Below are 22,053 nucleotides of genomic sequence, written 5' to 3' on the forward strand. Positions count from 1 at the left end.
TCAGAAATGATTCTAATATGCTGATCTGGTGCTCAGTAAACATTTCTGATTAATATCACTTATATTTTGTAAAACATTTTGTTGTGGAAACCGTGATAGCCAATCATTTTTACTGACCCAAAACTTTTGAACAGTATAGTGTACAACATAATGGCCTAGATTAATTCATGGATCCTAGTTTATGTAAGCGATTCAGGCAATGTTCTGTAGAGAAACACTGAGTGCAGCCCCTGCAGTGCTCAGACACTATCCACTTATGCATCGCACATCCACCACTGCTTTAGGATTGCCTCAGTGCTCGAACTTCTGCTCGTTCCTCTCATTAAAACTGATGTGTCTTAGCAGGCTTAACTTTTTTTTTTTCTAGCAGACTGGCCACCCAGCTCACTCCTGCTAGCAGACAGACCAGGAAACTCAATTGCAGTAGACCTATCAGAAATCTAATGGTGAAGGATGGATGCTATTTATTTAATAAAACAATAAATAAATAAAAAACTCATGTCAACAGAATACTTATGTTAGTGTGAAAACACTCATAATCAGAGTAAAACGTGGATTCAATTATGTGAACCAGGCAAATAAAAAGCAGCAACATGTCATTGCATTTGAATTAAACATTTGTGTAATTCACTGGGTTGGTCTACAACTTTACAGCCTAGAATTTATAGGTTGGATGTCGTGAACCAAGTAATCTTTTCATTCTCATCATCAGGTTTATTGGTGTGAAGGTATGCTACCAACAAACTATTATGGAAATTCATAACCATTTTATGTTTTGGTGAATTGGTGGCTAATTCGTATGAATTTGTTCAATTCATAGTACGATCTGCTTACACCCCACTGATGGTTAGGTTTAGGGATGGACCTTCATGTTGAAGTTTTTCTAAAAAATAATTTCCACACGAATCACATTGTACAAATTCATATTGTAAAATTATGTTTTCTCATGAGATCAAGTTGGAAGGTAAGCTACCTATTAAGGGGATGGTTGCCCAAATAAAAATTAGGCTTATACTAACAGTTAATCAACAGGGGCACTGTAACAGGGGAAGATTAGGACAATTTTAAGGGCCCTGGTAAGACAGGGGCCTGTCTGATGCTCCGAATCCACCCCATCCCCAGCCAGGAGGATAGGTGACCCTGTCAAAAAAATTCTATAGCCCAGAACCTTTAAAATTTGTTTACATTCTTGATTTTAGGCCATCTTTGTCTTCGTGGCACGTTTGAAGACGTTATTATCACCAATATACATTTGTAATGGACGGTCTAATAATGTATGTGACAGCTCTACGATGCATGTATGTGTTCCCTCGTGCCCGTGTGTCGTAATATCGTGTGCACGCATGTTGTATGAGGTGCGCGCGCAGCGGCACACGCGCGCTCCCGCTCACGCTCTTTGGCAGTGTCGCGCGGGCTGTCGGGATCATGTCCGCCATGTTTTCACACCAGCCTAGAAAAAAAAGCCCGTGAAAAAACACCATAACTCGCTCAGAGATGCCCTTAACCGCCGGATTTCGATCGGAGGGACGTCAGTGAGTGCGGCCGCGGAGAGAACCGTCGGCTCGTGTGTGTACTTGTACCGAATGATCCGTGTTTAGTGTGTTTGTGATCGCTGAAAACAATGAGTAAACTCTCGTTCCGCGCACGAGCGCTAGACGCCGCCAAACCGCTGCCGATCTACCGCAATAAAGACCTCCCGGACCTCACCGACTGCGTCTCCATCAACCGAGCGGTCCCACAAATGCCAACCGGGATGGAAAAAGAAGAGGAGTCGGTATGTAAATGATTTTAAATTCATCATTTTTCATGAGGTTCAGGTGCATAGCAGGGTGTTGGTATTCACGTATCGTTTACGCACGTTTTACTGCGCAAGTCCATTCTCTGCGTATGGGGATCTGTAAGCAGCGTTCTGAGGCTCTAGGTTACGTATACAGTGCACGACAGTTGCGTAGTCGTGGGAAATGTTTTACACTAGTGGCGTGAACAAGGTTATTTACGTGAGAGATTTGCTAGTGGTCAATGCGCATTGACGTCAGCCTTTTTGCGCAAATGCGTTCGAGATTGACGTATGTTACGACAGGAATACACGAGCTGAACGGCGTGCCTGTGAAGCCTGAATCTGTGTTTGATTCTTCAGTGGTCCTGATGTTTAGTTTCTGCATCTGCGGGCCCTAGTCATCAGTTCAAGCATACGCAGAACTGCGGACACACAGTGCAATCCACCATTATGGCATGTTTTATTCTTCACACTTGAATATCATATAGTACAGTGGTATATTAATATGGGAATTATTTAGTACTATGGTATATATCAGAGTACTACGTTCATGATGTTGCCATCATGCCACCACAATATTTATGTTCAAACCACTACCCAATGAAAAAGTAAAAATAATAATAATAATTCTTAATAACAATAATTGTTATTTGCTTATATTTCATTATTGTCGTTATTATTATAAAAATATATTATTTAAACATACAGTACATTAGATATGTTCTAAATACATTAGATATGTACTATCTACCGACATTAGATATGTACTAGATATCTACATTTTATATTATTATTATTATTAGTTAAAAATGTACTTAAGGAAATAAGCAGTTTTATATTTTTTAATTATGTTTTTGTAAACTAAATAATTCATATTTATTGTTTTAGTATTTGGCTACACCACTGTTATGAGTTCTTTTGAAAGATGTGTGACAGATCAAGCATTCATTGATTCATTCAGTTTGATTCATTTGATTTGTAAGTGAAGTTAACTTTATTAAAATAGAAGTATGAACTGTCATGCTGCCATTGTGATCAGCAAGCTCAATGTTATGTTGGACAGATGTACAGTACGGAGAGCAAGTACTTGTTAAAAATAGGTTGGCATTGTTAACTATTCAGATTCTTTTCCATTCCCAGTTTTAATTCCTGTAAGATAAAAACATTTAGTCAAACTATTAAATCAAACATATTTATTCTGTGTCTTTTCATGAACAAAAATCAGCAGCCTAAAGAACACTAATGTTTTCACAAAAATACCACAGAAAAAACAACTGGACTTACTAATATAAATTTCAAACATTATTAAAGACAAGTAAACGGTATAAAAATAAGAACAGATAAACCAATTAGCCATAGCACAAATAAATACAAAGTTCAGGTATAGAAATTGTAATCAAATGTAAAATAACACTGCATAGTTTTCTTTTTATAAATAAAATATAGATTGATGCTTATTAAAGTTACAAAAGTTTTTCTTTTGTTCTTTGATTAACATTAATGCCACACAGCTGCAGGTTTTATTAGGCTGCTGTAAGACCTCATGCAGGATCCAATATACAGGCGTCTCTGTTTACACCTGGTCATTTCATGTGTTTTTACAGATCGGATAGCTATCTGATTTGTTAAAACGGTTCCATTTACACTTGCCCACTTAAATGTGTCTCCGCAAAACGGATATAAATCCGAGTTCACGTCAGCGAAAGCAACAGAAATGAGCTGCATTTTCTTTATCATAAGCTAATTTCAAGATCAAAGGCCGCAATAAGACAGAGAGAGCCGCATCGTTGGCTTGCCGAAGAGATTCACAGATTCATCAAATAAATGAATAATAATCATATAATAATTCATACTTTTTTTTCAAATGATCAACACTCAAATAGTACAAACATTTGAATTGCACATAAGGCAGTTTTTATATCAACATTTTAATAACAGAATTGTTTCTACTAGATTGTTGGTGAAAATAAACATTTAAACGACTAGCTATAAACTGTAATAACTTATCTTGTCATATTCATTCAAACATACATTAAATAATGAAGACTTCTCTAACAGGTTAAGTAAAAATATAATGAATATATAATACAGTGCATTTATTTAACAAAATGCTCTTTTTCTAGCTAACTAATGAGTTTATGGACATTGAATAGCTTTCTTGAGGTAAATGTAACATTAAGTGATTTTATAGCTTACAAGCTGTTTTATTGATGTCTTTCCCTGGTTGAAACACTGATTGAGCGATTACATGAGACAGGATTCATGAGAAGTTGTAATGTAGCCTATCTTTCGACATACCTTCTGATGTTCACCCATGTTTATTTCGTGATGCAGTAAAGAGGAGATGAGATGATTGGTTCACGCACCGCTTGATCCGTGTTGCCGTTTGAACTGCACTACAGTGATCTATCACGCCGCATTAAAGAGTGCCAAAGCAACATTTATTGTTTGAATCTCGTAATAAAATAAACAGAATTTAGAGTTGAGGCATTGCTTTATATTAAAAGTAACAAAGCTTTTTGTGATTATTGGATGGCAGACGCTCTCCCCACAAATGTTTAGTAAAGTTTTGTTCACGCTGCACATCAACAGAAAACGGCACAGACTAAATTAAATTTACACACAGGAATCGATAAGCGGAATCAAAATTTTAACTTTATTACAAGTATCCGATTCCAGAATTGGAATCTATTTTCAATTCCCAACCCTAGTTAAAAACAAGTTATGTGCTGCTTTTGTGTGCCACAGATTGCATTTGCACTCCTGACCTACCTTATAATGAACTGCTCACCCATTGATCAGTCTTGAATCCAAAAGTAATCAGAACAATTTAGAGTTCATTTGTATGCTTGCGAGCTGTGTAAAACATTGCAGCGGTTTTCATCACGTTGCTGTTCTCAGCTGCATTAGAATTTGTACTTGCCCAATTCTTATTTCCTCCTCTGTGTGAGTTGTTAAACTTTTTCTTTTTGCTTAGTCCAGCTACATCAGTTTCAGCTTAACTAACTTGCTAATGGAAATATTTTGTGCTATATATGAGGTGGCAAAATCTTTACCGTTCTGGCGTATTTGGTGTAACCTGTTCACACATTTGAGTTGACCAACTCTGTCAATGCAGAATTAGCATTACTCACACTCTCTCTCATGGTGTTTCAGGAGCACCATCTCCAGAGGGCCATCTCTGCCCAGCAGGTGTTCAGGGAGAAGAAGGAGAGCATGGTCATCCCTGTGCCAGAGGCAGAGAGTAACATCACCTATTACGACCGCCTTTACAAAGGAGAGTTCCGCATCCCCAAACAGCTCATCCACATCCAGCGTGAGTGACGTCTACCTCAAGCCCCACTGGATACTTCAATTTCTTGGTTTAAACATACACATAAAATGTAATTTGAATATGACCTCAATCTGACCTTTACCCCTTATACTCCGCACCAGCTCTGGGTCTGGATAACGAGCTGCCTGACTATGATATGGACTCAGAGGACGAGACTTTACTGAACAGACTCAACCGCAAGATGGAGCTCAGACCTGTGCAGTTTGAGACCATGATGGACCGGTTAGAGAAAGCCAGCACCAACCAGGTAATAACAAGTGCATTATACCTTATAAGTATATGTACCTTAGATACCTTATAAGTCTTATAATTCAGTGCTTCTCAGCTGGTTTTGCTTCAGGATTCAGTTTTTACATGAGATATCGAGTGGCGACCCAACATGGTACCAGAATTGTATGAAAGTAACAAAAATGTCAAAATACAATAAAAAAAGGTCATATTGTAAAATATACTATTACAGTTTAAAATAAATGTTTTCTATTTTACTATATTTTAAAAAGTAATTTATTTTGTGAAATCAAAGCTTAATTTCCAGTAGCCATTACTCTAGTCTTCAGTGTCACATGATTTTTCAGAAATCATTCTAATATCCTTATTTGCTGCTCAAGAAACATTTATTATTATCATCAACAATAAGCTGTGCTATGTAACATTTTATTGGAAACTGTTGTGATGAACTTTTCCAGGATATTTTGATCAATAGAAATTTTAAAAGAGCAGCATTTATTTAAAACAGAACTTTTTGGTAACATAAATTTCTTTACTGTTTTTTCCCCCATCATTTGAATGTGCCCTTGCTTGAATAAAATAATTAATTTCTTTAAAAAAAAAAAAAAAATCTTACTGACACCTAACTTTTAAAAGGTAATGTAACAACATAGGCCCAACAATATGATCAGTGCTCCAAGTAAGCAATAATTCACAGTGTTTCCTCTAGGATTTTTTTCCAGGAGGGGAGGGGGCGTCGCCCATGAGTGAAATTCCCATGGGCCACGCCCCCCTGCCCCAGGTGTTTAAACCTCCCCTAAGTATTATAATATGAAAGGCTCCAATTTAGAGCGGCAAAGTGATTATGCAGAATGATGCACTTGAAGCAACGCGAAGTCACAGCGTGCAGCGCTTCGCATTGAAAAGTTCAAAGCACAAAGCGAAGAGATATTTGATGCTTAGTGTATTATATCTATGCAACAGTTATTGAGCCTTTTCTTTTAACAGTTTTAAATTTCAGTTACAGTGCGCATGACTTTAGAAGTCTTGGAATATAGTGCACGAAAACTTTATGGTGCTTTACAATGTTTTTTATGCCTTTAGTGGGGCTTAACAATAACACAATAGTATGCACAATATCGGACTTCACTGAGAAGCTGCAGCCGTGGCGGGATGATTTTTGGTGGACCACCACGGCAGAATGAATGTAGCGGAAACACTGATTCATCACACAAACACTTTACAGTTGACAAATCATTTTATCATTGCAATTAAAACCTAGTAAGTCGCGTCCTAGTCGTATTATTTTTTAATTTTTTTACCTATGTTGTTTTGTTCATGATTTTCAAGAATGAGGACGTGTCAGGCCATCTGTATGATCTAGCTCGATTTTACCAAGGGACAAATTGCTTGTCTCAGAATACCATAACTTTTGATTTGACACATTAATAAAATAAAATTTAAAATGTTCTCCTCCATTTGTGTTATTCTAAATTTGCACAATTACATAGTTATATTTTGAATGGATTTAGCATTGCCCCCCCCCCCCCCCACACACACACACACACACACACACACTCACACACTATCAGAGACCTATTTTTGAGTTGTGATCCACAAGTTGAAAACTGATCTAAAATACACCTCTTAATAAATTTGATTTTTATTCACATGCATTCCTGTCTCTCTCTCTCTCACAATAATTTTGTAGTTGGTCACTCTTCAGGAGGCCAAGCTGCTGCTAAATGAAGATGACTACCTTTTAAAGTCAGTGTATGACTACTGGGTGAGGAAGAGGAAGAACTGCCGGGGACCGTCGCTCATCCCGCAAATCAAGCAGGAGAAGAGGGATGGCTCCACCAACAATGATGCTTACGTGGCCTTCAGGCGTCGCACAGAGAAGATGCAGACTAGGAAGGTATGCACGTACTCTGTGTTTTGTCATGGATGCCTCAAACAGCATTATTAGAGGGCATTCAGACAGGACTGGTTTTTACCTTATACATTTGTGCATCAAACTAGGGCTGGGCGATATGGACCAAAAGTCATATCCCGATATATTTAGGCTGAATATCGATATACGATATATATCCCGATATTTTTTCCGCAAAGTGAGAGCAAATGTTCAGTCAAAGTCAAAGCCAAATATGACATGTCACAAGTAGTTTTATTGAAACTGGCTATTTCAGTGAACAGTTGCAAAATCAAATGAATAAATTATAAACCGGTTTCTTCACCTTAGGGCTGCACGATTATGACAAGTACTGTCCCCCTTTACTTAACATAAATTGTAAGAATATGACTAGTAAAGACTAGTAGGCTACTAATAAATAAACAGTAGGCCTATGCTAAAGCTATTAAATAGCAGTCCCAAACTAGTTTTTGTTAATACAATGTGGTATGAGCCACTACAGTCATTTAAAAATCTAAAAAATAACACAAAGAAAAATAAAGTGGCATTTTGGGGTTACACGACAGTTACCATGGTGAATACACAATATTAACAATAACTGTTAATGAAACATGGAAACTGCTCCTGGTGAATAGAATGAAAATCATACCTGCATTACTTTTATTTCGTGTAATTTACAACGTAACGGCGTTGCATGCTCGTAGTTTCTTTTGCACTTTATATAGCCTACAGTGAAGCGATACACAGCGCGCGCTGCCGCATTTGCGCGTGCAATTGAAGAGTGTTCCGAGCACAGTATAACGGCTGACAGGACAAGAAAGTCCGTGTTTCTGAGGTGAAAAACTTTATTTCAGTGTACACTTATGTCACTGCCTGGTAGTTCCTATTGTGCTGGGTTTTCTGAAGTAGTCATGATTCGCCTCTCATAACATAACATCCTCTAAACACGCACGCAGAGTGGAAGGAGGGGCGGACTATTTGAAAATTTGAACTATATCGATATATGCGATATGGTCTAATTCCATATCGCATTTCAAAATATATCGATATATTTTTTTATATCGATATATCGCCCAGCCTTACATCAAACTTACGCAGACAAACATGGTCCACACATAGTACAAAGTACCCTTTACAGATAGGCAACCCCAGTACTGACAATAAATCCAAAATAAAAAAAAGGAACAGTTTGCAAAGAAACAGTTTGTTATATTAGCTCATCCTATTTATTTATGAATTAATTTTCTAAGACTTCATGTATAGATCATTTGACATACAGCTTCAGATTGTTTTGTTCCATCCAAATGCTATGGTTATCACTTTCAGATTCAATCAGGTATTTAAATACGTTTGTTAATCCAGAAACTTTTCAACATGTAGTTAGCAGCATGGAAAATATATATTATATACAGAAAATGAGCAAAGATCGCTGCCATTATGATCACTGAAGCTGTCAGGTAGCTTACAATGCTATGTATGTGTATACATACATAGATAACATATAAATGAACACACACACACACTCACACGTCCCTAATAAAGATCACATTTTCCCCTCAATAGAAGTGTGAACACCTACCGGAACCATCCGTCTCTCTGTTATGCTGTCTCTGTAGAATCGCAAGAATGACGAGGCGTCTTATGAAAAGATGCTGAAGCTGAGGAGAGAGTTCAGCCGAACCATGAGCATCCTGGAGATGATCAAGAAGAGAGAAAAGAGCAAACGAGAGCTGCTGCATCTGACACTGGAGGTGTTTGAAAAAAGGTTTGTCAACATTGTTCTTTTAATACAGCTGTTTGAGACAATGTCTGTTGTTGCATACTCTATATAAATAAACTGTTATGTGTAACTTAACAGTAGTGTTGTCAAAACTACCGACTTCGGGTACCATGACGGTACTGTACTTTTTAAAATGTTATGATACCAGCATTTCCCTCTAGCTTTTTGAGCGCCGTTGAACGATTCTTAAACGCTTCTGATTGGCCATTGTGTTCACACGCTCAACATATATGTCTGTGATTGGCTACAATGATCAAAATGTTGTCTTCACTGAGCGCTTGCACAGATAAACACAGGAGCATTTGAAAGCAGGTGTCTATCAGTGGATCCCTAATATATATCCGCTGATAGACGTATCCGCTGATATACGCCTGCTTTCAAACACTACTTAACAGCTAGAATGGTTGTTGTATGTAAAGTGACTCATCTCTCTCGCACCGATGCCACTTTTTCCAGAACGTGTCCAATACCGATACTTTCATTTTTGGTACTTGCCGATACCCATACCTGTATTTTCACTGCGTTTAATTTTTTTATATATATTGGGTAGAGAAACTAAAAGAATATGAATCATATTAGTTGGCTTAATTTGTTTAGTAAATATTTCCTTCAGTTGTTTTCATGCTTAAGCATGTTAAAATGTATTGTATGAGCTTCTGTTACTTTCACTGTTCATTCTATTGCTCTATCATATTTTATCTATCATTTAATTGCACAGCACATATTTAAAGCTGCTTCAGTGCTAAGGATTGGGTAAGAGGTTCAAATGTGTAGATGCCAGTGAAATATCACAATTCTCTATTATAATTTTGATACAGCAAAAACTACTAGCCTAATTAATGTGAATTCAAAACATTATTAAAGACAAGCAAGCAGTCAGCAATAAAATAAGAACAAAACAATCGAATTACAAATAGCACAAACAAATACAATAGAACAAAGAAAGGCTACAAATTAAATAAACAGCTGTTTTTCTACCTTCCAGGTAGGTCTAAAAGTAGTTTTCAGGTACATAATTTGTACCTCAAATAATACTGCATATTCATCACTGTATAAATGAAATATAGATGAATCTTTATAAGGTTACAAAAGTAATTGTCAATAGCAGTGAGGGATTTCTTTGTCTTTTGTATTAAGTTTGATTAACAGTAAAAAAAACACAGCAGCAGATTTATTAGGCTGCTGTCCCTTTAGAACAAATGCACCAATATAGCCTGCCCTATTATATGCCCTATTATGATCCAATATAGCCTGCCCTACTGTACATTCGTTTTCTTTGTTTATGTTCATGAAGATATAACTGACTACCGGTATGTTTACTAGGATACTCACCAAACGCAAGACGTGAAAGAGAATTCAATTAAATTTGCACGCTGTCTGAGGCAGCTTTCAGGGCGCGTGCTTCGGATGTTTGCGTTTCTGAAACTTCTTGACCTGCAAACGTCCTGTAATAATGTAGGGAACCACTTGTCAGACATAAATCACGTAACAGTTCATGTTTTGCTTACGTATACGATTTAGTTTTAATCCAAATGATGCATGTGTGCTGAGTGAACCATCCGCAATCAAGAGCATGCAACAAATCTTTCTCTCTCTCTCTTCCTTCAGTTAACGTTAGTAATACATGCCTCGCTTTACTTTCTTTGCTATTTACATATCCGATCGAATTACAAACTTTCCACTGATGTGTGTGAAAAAAGGATGCACTCGACACGATCGCGTGTCTGTGCTGCTACACACTCATTCCACTGCGTGTTTTTCACTTATCAGCTCACGCACCTCAGCTATATAGGCATACTATATTTTAGGGCTGGGACGATATACCTATCTCCCGACTCGATACTATCACAATACTTGGGTGCCGATACGGTATTGCGTTTTCTTTTTTCTTTTTTTAAGAATTGGATTCTACAAGTATTGCGATTCGATATTGCAAATTTCGGAAATAAAAAGGAAATAGTTATTGGTGTATTTATTTGTGTAATTTTTAATTATTTTTTTAACACTAGACCATGGGGAAAAGTTAAATCATACATTTCTACAGACTGTACATGATGCATAAGATGAGTCATATTTACAAAAACAATTCATCTCATCATCTGACTTTTATTTCAGAAGCATCATACTACATTCTCTTGAATAAATTATTCAATAACAAATACATTTTTTAAGTCACTTGGCGCCACCTAGTGGCGAAACAATGTAATCGATAATTGTGTTATTTTAAGCACCAAGTTTCTATCAACAGCTGATTTACTCTATTTTGATCGCTATTGTAGACATCAGTGTTTATATTTAAACTTTTATCCCAGTACTTCTATGATAATTTTAACTATTGTATCACAGAAACAATGATACTATGAGGTTGAAAAGACTGCTGTTTCATGACTACTCTCTCTGGGTCAGCGGCAGCGCCAACACAGATTTTCTTTCTCCCAGCCCTACTATATTTTGTTTAATATTTCACTGATTAGATACATTTACTTCATAGACAGCCTTCTCTTTTATCCCCATTATACTCTGTTGTCTGTGATTCTTTGTCTGGACACAATGTACACGCTGTGTGATATCGGTTGTATCGGAGCATTTTTATGTGTACAAGTGCATGAGCGCAGTACCGGTGCATCCCTAGTTTTTACATATTGTTTCTCCTTGTTTTGTGTATATTAGATATCAAATTGGAGACTTCTCAGGAGAGGTTCTGAATGAAGTCACTGTACCTCTGGCAGAGAAAACCAGTTACCCTGCACCCACATCCTTACCCATGAGCAGTCGGCACAAGGCAGAGAGCAAAATTAAGGTAAAGGCCAACAGTAGGAGGGAAAAGATCTGCGTGCGAGAAATGTCTTGAATGTGCTCAGTGATAATTATAAAACCATTTCTTCTGTCTCTTTCCTTCAGTCACACAAATCTGGGTCCAAACACCTCCACCCCTTCACAATCAAGCCTGAGCCTCACTTTGACTTTGTGCGTTCTCATAAGAAGTACAACAAGAGGCCCAAACTTGATACATTTCGGCAGCCTGGTCGGCCAGAGCGACAGCAAACCATCATCAAGGCAGACATTAAACAGTACGACTTCCACAGCTCTGGAGAGGAGGATTACCCGCTGGTCAGTATACAATCAGGTTTTACTTAAAAGACGTTAAAATATTTTTTGTCAGAAGATATAATGATATATATATTTCTCCTTATTTTCTCTTCTGAAGTCTCCAGTATCAGAGCCGGATGAAGAGAACGATCCTGATGGAAACTTCGCCTTTAGAAGGAAAGCTGGCTGCAGTTACCTCTCGGTGAGTTTCCCACTGAACATCAGTGCTGGCTGAAGAGCTGGGCAATATAGCTGAATAATTATATCTTTATATGTAAGCTGCACTAAAATGGCTTAAAGCAGTGATTCTCAACCATTTTGAGTTCAAGGGCTCCATTGACCACAAAAATATTTGAAGGCCCCCTAGTTGTTGTTTTGCTTACAAAACATTTTTCCATGGACCCTCCTACAGTAGTTTTTATAAATTAAAAAAGTAACTGAAATAATAAAATTTGTCAACATGTTTTTGTTTTGGTTTTTTAGCCGTATTTTAAGGCTTGTTTTGTCTTTGCTGAGGCCCTGTAGTGGGCCCTGGACCCCTGATTGAGAACCACTGGCTTTTTTCTACCATTTCAACCAGCCGTTGTTGTCAAGTAGATCATTTCTTGTATTAAACATTTAAAATAAACACACAATATTTTTTCTACATTATTTGTAATAATTGTATTTATATAAGTGCATGTTGTTATTCTAAATACTTGTAAGCATAAGAAAATGCTGCTTGAGGACCTTTGAGAACAGTTATGAATGTTAATTCATTTTCGAATTAACATTCATAGCTGTTCTCAATGGAATGGTAATTGCATCAGATCATTGTTTTTTAACTTACTCAACCAGTAGGTTTACATTTCAGATTAATTTGCAGAAATTAACCTTACAACTGAACTCTCTCTTACATGCAATGTTGTTTTCGTCAATGATGACGATAACGAAATGATTTCGTTGACGCACCTTTTTTTTATGACGATAACGCGACGATGACTAGCTAAAAATGGCTCTAAGGTGACTAAAACATGACGAGACGTTTTCGAGTTTTCGTTGACGAGACGAGACGGAACGAAAATGATTATAAGTCTGACATTCACAATGCATGTCATTTCTGCCTATTTTGCGTGAAATCTGTCTGTTTTTAGCTAAAAAGGTATCAGCAATGCTGCCACTTCCTATCCTTGTTTTGGGTACGCCCACCACCCGGCTGCCGCCATGCCGCGCACCAGATTCCACACAACAACAACACACCTGCGGCTGCGGCTGCAGCAAATCACTCACCACACATCTTCGATATGAGGCGCCGGACTGGACAAAAGCGAAACGAACTGCGCGAGCGAGCGAAAGTGCGCGAGAGAGACCGAAAGTGCGCGAGAGAGACCGAGTGTGTCTGCGCACGAGAGAAACCGAGTGTACGCGAGAGAGACCGAGTGGGTCTGCGCGCGAGAGAGACCGAGTGGGTCTGCGCGCGAGAGAGACCGAGTGTACGCGAGAGAGACCGAGTGGGTCTGCGCGCGAGAGAGAGTTTAGTAGGCTAATTGGCACAAAGTAATATAGAATTATATATAACTTAGATTATAACATAAATTATAACATAAATTATTATTTAACTAATTATAGCCTATAATAAAGCCACAATTGCCAAAGTAAGAATGCTTTTATTCCTGATTTTTTTTGGAGTAAAACAGTGATTCCACTGTTACCCCTTTATCTGTGTGTAATGTTGTAGTAGCTCAAAGTTTTTTGCTGTTTAAACTGTAAACCATTCCTTTATTACTGTGATTACTGGTGAAAATAGCCAATGTGCTGAAATTTTTGAAGAGCATCAATTCATGGAAAAAATATAACTTGAAATATGGGGATAAAAGGTTTCTGCCCAATGCGACAATGAAGTACAGCTTGGCAGCACTGCATCTCCATCATTGAGAAAGTCTAGTTTATTATGCAAAGGTTTTAAGGTTAACTGTTGTTTTATGAATTGCAACACTTGCTACAACCTGTCAAACCTAAGCCCATTTCCAATACTTTTTAACCTAAATTAATTTGTTAAAGACTACTTTTATTTATTTTTTTTTTACTAAAATTGACTAAAACTTGACTAAAACCTTTTTGCGTTTTCGTCGACTAAAACTTGACTAAAACTATCAAGTTTATAAGTGACTAAAATGTGACTATAACTAAAATGCATTTTCGTCCAAAAGACTAAAACTAAGACTAAAACTAAAAGGGCTGCCAAAAACAACACTGCTTACATGAGGGTCATGACACAGGAAGGGTGTGAAGGTGCCGGCACTTTTTTGTCGTAGCATATAAATTAAAGCGCATGGCCAAAATTGAGTATTGTGACTAAACCCTCCTGCCCATTGAGTATGATATACTTGCTTTATTAGTGCACCATATTATTTAGCTCTGGTGTGCATTGGTCATTTCCTTTGCCATTGTTAAAAGTTTTGTGTGTCCTCAGCCACTGGTGGATCAGAGCTGCTCTTCTCACTGGCAGCAGGCGGATCAGGACCGGCTGTGGCAGAGGAACTGTCTCACCGCCCTCTCTGTGCCGAAACGCTGTATTGCAGTGGCACACAGGAGGGTGGGCAGAGGTGGCAGGTGTGTCACTATTTACAATTTACCCATTTCCCCTTTCATCTTATCGTTTATTGTACTCAAGTATAGATGATGTGTGGTTTGAATTTATGACCCTGCTCTTTGTTACTTCAGATTAAAGTAGAAAAGTTGATGAGGCTACTCCCTAAAGATCATCACTGAAGGTCACAGATTGTACCAAATATCCTAAAGCACTCTGTTGTTTTCCTTTAGGGTTGTTTTGGATCGCGCCTCGTCGGAACTGGACCGTGCCCTCAGGCACCTGGACCCTGACATGTTTTATCCCTCCGCTGGCTCTAGTGTGCCTGACCTCCCCGTCCACACAAACACAAACTCTCACATCTCCAAATCAGCTCCTGATTGCTCACTGACTCAGCTCCTGAATGACATCCAGGCCTGCAGGTGGAAGTTTTTCCGCCCTCGGCCGCTACAGGACAACTCAAGGAGTGAGGACAAGAAAGGGACTCCTCAGGTGGAAAAAGGTGGAGGGACACCTCTCTCTAACAGTGTGTCAGGTGAGGCGTCTGAGCTGAACAGGATTCAGAAGGTCATTCAACTGAATTTCGTTCACCATTGTGCCTTTCTATCTATCAGTTTACTCTTGGGTTTTTCAACAAATTCAGCCTGTCAATCATTTTTAATGTGGCCTGCCGATTGATTTTGATGAAATTGCTGCACTGTCTGATACAAAATAGCATTCTATGCATAAAACACAGCAGAGAGTTCAACGGCTCTCAGTGGTTGTCTATTAGCAGACTGCAGTCCAAATGCGGAGATTTTTTTGCTGCTCATAATTCAGCTACATTTCTTTTATAAACTTGAACTGGCATCATTTAGGCACACACATTCAATTGTTTACTTGAGGTGAGCTGTGCTTGAAGCACTGTGTCATTAAACAAGCAACATTGTGTGTCTGTTGAAGGGCTGAGTGCAGTGGTATTAGTATTGCACATGTACAACATTACCGTTTAAATGTTTGGGGTCTGTAATATTTATTAATGCTTTTGAAAGAAGTCTCTTATGCTCACCAAGGCTGCATTTATTTATTACAGTTTAAAATAACTTCTATTTTAATGTTTTAAAATGTACATTTTAAAATGTTATGGAAAAGCTGAAATGTGCTGATTTAATCAGGGATGTGATTTTTCTTCTTCTGTATTTATACAGATTTCTGTATTTCCCGACTGTGCCTTTCCATGATGCACTGCATAATTCAGAGTAAAGCCAAAGCACAGCACTGTGTTCATTTTCAGTTTCGATTCTCAGTAAATGCTACTTTGCGAGTGCTGTTCTTATAATCGCTTAAAATTTGCAGTAGGGAACGCAGTGTGCACCAACCATCTTCCCAAATTCATAATGAGAATCGTTTATAAATCTGTTATTGTCAGAGAAGAGTTAGGGTCATCCTGAGGTTTTCCGCCAAAATAAAAGCTCAGTTGTTTAATCTTTGAAAGCAAAGAAATTAAGACAAACATAAATGTTGGTATTGTAATTTTACTGTTGTTAAAATAAAATAATGATAATTATTATTGTTTTTGATAATAATAATAAAAAAATATATATATATATATATTATTATAACATTTTATTATAATGTAATTTATTATTATGATTAGTAAATACTGATTTTATAGTACAATAGTATTTTTTAATAATAATTGTACAGGGGGGTTGGGGGGTCAGGTTTTCCTTCTTTGTCTTTAGCTGATCACATGCCTGTTTGATGCTCAAGTATCTCATTGTCACGGTTGAAAACAGTTGTGCTGCTATATATTTTTTGTGGAAACCGTTACGCACTTTTCAGGATTCTTTAAATAGAAAGGTCAAATGAACAGCATGTATTTTAAATAGTAATATTCTGTAACATAATACACGTATTTACAATTTGGTCAATTTAATGCATCCTAAATGAATAAAAGTATTCATTTCTTTCAAAAAAAGTCCTTTACTGGCACCTAGTGGGGGAAATAAAAATTGCTGGTTTAAAGCCTCTTAAATTTGTAGAACATCACATTTACACCCATGTTCTTACATGCAGGTGGATTCACAGAAGAGCAGTTTCACTCCCATCAGCAACAGCTGGTTCAGATGCACAAACAGTTACAGCAGCAAGAACTCCAGCAGAACTCGACAGCACCAGAACCCCACAAGCCCCTGCCCGTGAGTATATCCACACAATGCCAGGCATTATGGGGCTAAACCTAACTCTTACTCTATTCTGTATTAATTACAAAGTCATTATTTTATTTTTTTATTTAAGAAGTAAAAAATCATTTCTTTTACAGAACACGGCCTCATCTGACTGCATGTCTAAGACTCTGGACTCGGCTAGTGCACACTTTGCTGCCTCTGCTGTGGTCAACACTCCCAACAATGAAAACAGGCCCCAGATTGCAAGTGTCAATGGCGTCCTTTCTAATTCAGGCATGTGCAGCTCAGTGGGAATTGAGCAGAGGCATTGAAATATAAAATGATCTTTATATGAAAATATGCCTGTAATTTTGATCCAAATATTTTAAAACTGTAAACTGCTGTATAGAACTTATTGGGGAATCATAGTAAAACTGTGACTGAAAACCTTTTTTTGGACATTTATATGACAATATCAATCGCTTTGATGTGTGGTTAATTAAAGGGAAAAAGTGAGCATGATTGATTATTTAAATGATTTGTTATTTTTGTCTCTTGCAGGAGGTTTTAGACAAGCCAAATTGAACCGTTCTGCAGGTGGTGGTGAGTCAGGCTCTTTAGTACGGATGACGAGTGCATCTGGCCTTCAGCTGCCCGTCCCTCAGTCTCTGCCTCACGGCCACGGGCACCTGAGTACAGTGAGCGCTGTGTCTCCTGCACACACACACCACAGTGCACGTCTGTGTGCCCCTTCACCCTCAGCCTTAAAGCTTGCCAGTGTTGCTAGCAGTCTGGACCGGGTACCCAAAGTCACCCCCACTAGTGCCATCGACATCGCCAGGTCTGAAACAGAACTTATTCACTTTACAACTTTTTTATTTTTTTTTATTATGTTTGGGGGGGAGGGGGAAAAATGAATTCAAGTATCTATATTTATTTATTATTTTCGGACTACAAAAGGAGAGATAAAAAAATAAAAAAGACCTGCTCATGAGTGCTGTATGTTTCAAAGTCAAAACATGGTGCTTTTGCACTTTCTACAGGCTCGCACTTTCAGAGTTCACAATCAATGAAAACCACACATTTATGCCAAGCCATTACTTATGAACTACTTCTGATGAATTATGACAATGTTTACCTTATGGTGTTTATATCATACCTCCAAACTCATTGCATTTTTAAAAAGCGCAGCTGCGTTGTATACCGTATTTACCAGAGTAATTGCCATATTTCTGTTCTTCCTTAAGCACCACCTACTGTCAGAGAGTGTAATCGCATTTTCATTCAGCTGGTGGATTGAATATATAATTGTAGTATTTGATTTAAAAAACCCTGCAGATACCCTGGACTGTGCATTCATGACTATAAGTTCACTCTGACTCGCCCAGAAAAGCACACAAGTTGTGAGAAATCAAGATTAATAAAATCACGACATGAAAAACGCCTAGAAATCCCCAAAAAGAATCAGTGTACTTTCTTCACTGAGTTGAATATCTCCGGACAGGAACTCTTTAATTTGTATCTTTATTCTATTGTATTTATTTGTGCTACTGCTTGTAATTTAAGCTAAGGGGGGCGTTGTGAGGCACGACGTGGGCGTTCTAATTTCACTAAACCACTGCTTCACAGGGCTTATTACGGTTAGTCCATAAAAATATATATTTTTTAGATTATTTATTTTATTCATAAAATAAACACACAGTAACAAAAAAGATGTTTGTAGAGTAATTTACAGCATCTTTGAACGTGACTCAACCAATCAGAATCCAGTATTGGAACTATCGTTTTATAATTGTTCTTATTTTACTTTACTGTTTGTAAAGTCAGTTCAAATTTTGAAATCAAGCTTCCTTGTGCTGTGTGGTAGTTGTAAAAAAAAATTAGCCCATTGTAAAACACAAATACATAGAGTGAGCAAACAACTAGGATTTAGGTGAGACAATTGTAATAAAAAAAAAAAGTAGTGCGGTCAAAATGAACGTGTTAATGCATGCGATTCATTTTTTCTCGTCATCCTTTGGCTAGCATTACATTATATGATCATGCTCTTATTTCAAGCAAATGCTCTTACTCTTTTCAAGCGCGATAAGACACAAAAGAGAATGCAGTGCTGGCGCGCAGTGTGCACAGAAACCCGCTTCAGAAAGCTCTTGAACATACAAAAACACAAAATTAAAAAGCCCGTTTTTAGTCCAGTCTTAAATGAACGTAAAGAGTTGAGGAAATTTGTATCAGATCCGCATCATGAACCCGCTGCTGTTTGTCATTAAGGATAATCAAAGAAAAAGAAAAAATCACTCACTGTTCTTGACTTAAAAAGGAATAATCTAGATTTAATTTATAAATTATGCTGTGAAAGACTGAAGTGCTTGATAACTTTATTCAATTTTTGAATGTATCCTACCTCTTAAAGCACTGTTTGCAAGGTTACATGGGTCAAAAACAATGAAAACAATAACTTTTTGTGCATTTTGACAGGGCAAGTAAAAATCTGAACTGGTCTGACTGGGCCAATAGAAAAAATTGAGCCCTGATATATTGAAGGGCACAGGTAAATGTGACATTTATTATAATGGGTTTATGTGAAGATTGTTTTTATTTCACTTAAATTACAAAGTTTTTGAACTTCATTTTTTAAAGCCTGATAAATGTTAAAATTGATAGCTTACAATTATACCTATTTAATTAATGGCTAAAATTGAGAAAAATTAAATAGAAAAATCATAGAGACATCAGTAGCAGTATTGGTATCTGTAATACTGGCCTTTCAAAAAAAGATGCCATTAAACAAATATTTAAAATATAGGCTACTGTCTTTATGCTGTTAATTTGGTTAACTTTAATGTTAGGTGCGAATTACATTCGATTGACCGCACTGAAAAAATACATTTTATTCTTTTTTTACGTGTATATAGACTTTTATGGAACATTGGGTCATGAATATTTGCCTTAAAATTAATATATTGGAAATCTATTGGTAAAAATGTGTACGGACCCTGAAGTATTATTTCCACAAAAAAAAAATCTTGCTAACCCCAAACTTTTGAACGATAGTGTCTTATATATTTGAATTAAAATGAAAATGAAATTTTGAAATTCTATATTTTTATTGATCTTGCAGGGAGAATCACGAACCAGAGAGGCTGGCTCTCAACGGATTATCAGAGACCACAGTCGCCATGGAGGTCACATAGCCCATCAGAAACACAAAGACTTCAGTGCTGAGATCTGTGCGCTTCTACACGGACTTATACCCAAAAGCAGCATATCAAAATATTAAGAGAAATTTGTCAATATTATAAGTGTACATTTTGTAAAATTGGGAATTATCACTACCTTGTAAAATAGTATATTTGTATCATTAGTCTGTCATTTCTGTTACTTGAATCCTAGATTTTTTTGTCATCATGCTTTTGCACTTGAAAATGCAAGCAAGACAAGTGCATTAGTTCATGTTGGGATCATGAGCATGAATATAGGTCCTGCGTCACTTGTTTTAACTATTTATTTTGCAATGTTTACATTTTTGTATCTCGTACAAATAAATCCAATGTTGTGACCACAAAATGCAGACATAGCTAGTATACCATGCTTTTGTGCCTTTTTTTCTTTAGAGGAAAGAGAATTTCGGTTTCACGGATGAAGAAATGTGCCATTTTACAAGTGATGATCTTCCCTCTTGAGATGTTGACCGTATTTCATTGGTTTATTTTTTTTTTGCCACCTTCTTGTCTTACCAAGGATAGCATGTTAATTCTGGAGGCCTATGACCTCCACCAGAAGGTATTTACGTCAAGTTCTTTAAGAAATCTAGCAGAAGACCTTCAATCTGGCTCATAGTTTCTGCTCCTCTGACTGAGTCAGCCGAACGCTCATTTTTTTGTCTTTAGCTGTTGCTGGTTAACCAGTCTGAAGGGAGCCGTTCGGGGCTTTGACAGATATTATCTTGGAGGAAACCTCAAAGTCTACAGGTCATAAACATTGTCCGCCATCTTGTTTATGAATGCTGAAATTTCTACATCCTCAGTCCAGTATCTTCAAATAAATTTCACCTTTTCAAACAGCCTTTTTAATGAAATGAGCGACAGCTGTCGGTTTGGCTAAAGTAATTTGAACTTGTTTTAATTTTCTTGGAAAATAAGTACACAAGTTTTCAGTTGTGATATCTCAGACATGAATGTTTTTTTGTTGCATGTTCTTACAATGTTTAGGGAGATGTATACAAGTTTACAGGCCGTCTTCATTTTATTCTGTTAAATGAAAGTTTTAGTTCAACAATGCAGGAATTTGCTTTCACCACCAGAGGGGGCATTTGAGCTCCTCGAGCCACAAAATCCAGGGGAAGTGGTTAGTTTGAGAGGCTGCAATGGCTCTGCAGTGAGCACGACTTGGGTTAGTTTGGCAGTTGTTCGGCTCACTGGTCTCTCAGAAGCATGTGACCTACTTGGGCATAAATGCCATGCGACTAAAATGACATGCTCTGAATGTTGATGCTGATACATGCCACACAAAGTATTTACATATCAGGGGAATGAACCTACAAATTGCTTGCTTATAGTCGTCTCTGCATATTAGGCTGGGATCGGATTAAATATTTTAACATTATCTTCAACGAATGACCATATACAATGTCTATTACTGGGTAAATAATGAATGTCCAAGGAGCCAGGACCAAAATTTGAAGAATATGAGACAGTCTGACCCATGATTTGTTTTTAATATTTTTGAAAGAAGTCTCAGATGTCATAAATGCTGCAGTTATTTGATAAAAAATTCAGTAAAAACACGAATATTGTGAAATATTATTACAATTTAAAGTAGTTGTTTTCTATTTTAAAATGCAATATATTTCTTGTGATGCAAAGCTGAATTTTTAGCAGCCATTCAGTATCACATGACATATGGAAACTTCTTCCAGGATTCTTTAATGAACAAAAAGAAGAAAAGAAACACCTTTTATTTGAAATAAACATCTTTTGTAACATTATAAATTTCTTTACATACACTTTAATTTTTTAACAGTAGTGTATCTTGACAAACAAAATAAACATGACGAACATTTTGTAAGATTTTTCTGTTTGTTTATTGTTTTCTTAGATGGAGCTCATTAGCTTATGACTAAAGACAGACAAGTGTAAAGTTTAGGATCCTGATTATAAAGTAATTTACTGAAACCTTGAATACAGTAGATGTTGCAAATATGAAAAAAAACAAAAAAGACCTCAAACTTTTTC

At 37.1% G+C, this 22,053-nt stretch overlaps 1 protein-coding gene across 2 annotated transcripts; it reads left to right on the top strand.

The window, feature by feature from the left end:
• The first annotated feature begins 1,389 nt into the window (after positions 1 to 1,389).
• epc2 (enhancer of polycomb homolog 2) lies at positions 1,390 to 21,986 on the top strand. Of its 2 annotated transcripts, none has more exons than XM_079881268.1 (14): positions 1,390 to 1,774; positions 4,934 to 5,093; positions 5,213 to 5,358; positions 7,030 to 7,236; positions 8,847 to 8,995; positions 11,681 to 11,810; positions 11,912 to 12,121; positions 12,219 to 12,302; positions 14,553 to 14,692; positions 14,903 to 15,204; positions 16,728 to 16,849; positions 16,975 to 17,113; positions 17,381 to 17,660; positions 19,941 to 21,986. In XM_079881268.1, exons 1-14 carry the CDS (start codon positions 1,622 to 1,624, stop codon positions 20,011 to 20,013), a joined length of 2,295 nt encoding a protein of 764 aa, XP_079737394.1. In that variant the 5' UTR covers positions 1,390 to 1,621; the 3' UTR covers positions 20,014 to 21,986. The 2 variants fall into 2 exon arrangements, with proteins under 2 accessions (XP_079737394.1, XP_079737395.1); XM_079881269.1 differs by having other exon boundaries at positions 7,045 to 7,236.
• The last annotated feature ends 67 nt before the right edge of the window (positions 21,987 to 22,053 follow it).

This window comes from Squalius cephalus, assembly GCF_949319135.1.
Source record: "Squalius cephalus genome assembly, chromosome: 9".
In the NCBI taxonomy this organism is placed as follows: Eukaryota; Metazoa; Chordata; class Actinopteri; order Cypriniformes; family Leuciscidae; genus Squalius; species Squalius cephalus.

Coding starts and splice junctions, on each gene's coding strand:
- epc2 (XM_079881268.1), top strand. CDS start 1,622: ATGAGTAAACTCTCGTTCCGCGCACGAGCGCTAGACGCCGCCAAACCG. Junction 7,237..8,846: donor AGAAGATGCAGACTAGGAAG/GTATGCACGTAC, acceptor CTGTCTCTGTAG/AATCGCAAGAATGACGAGGC. Junction 15,205..16,727: donor TCTCTCTAACAGTGTGTCAG/GTGAGGCGTCTG, acceptor TCTTACATGCAG/GTGGATTCACAGAAGAGCAG.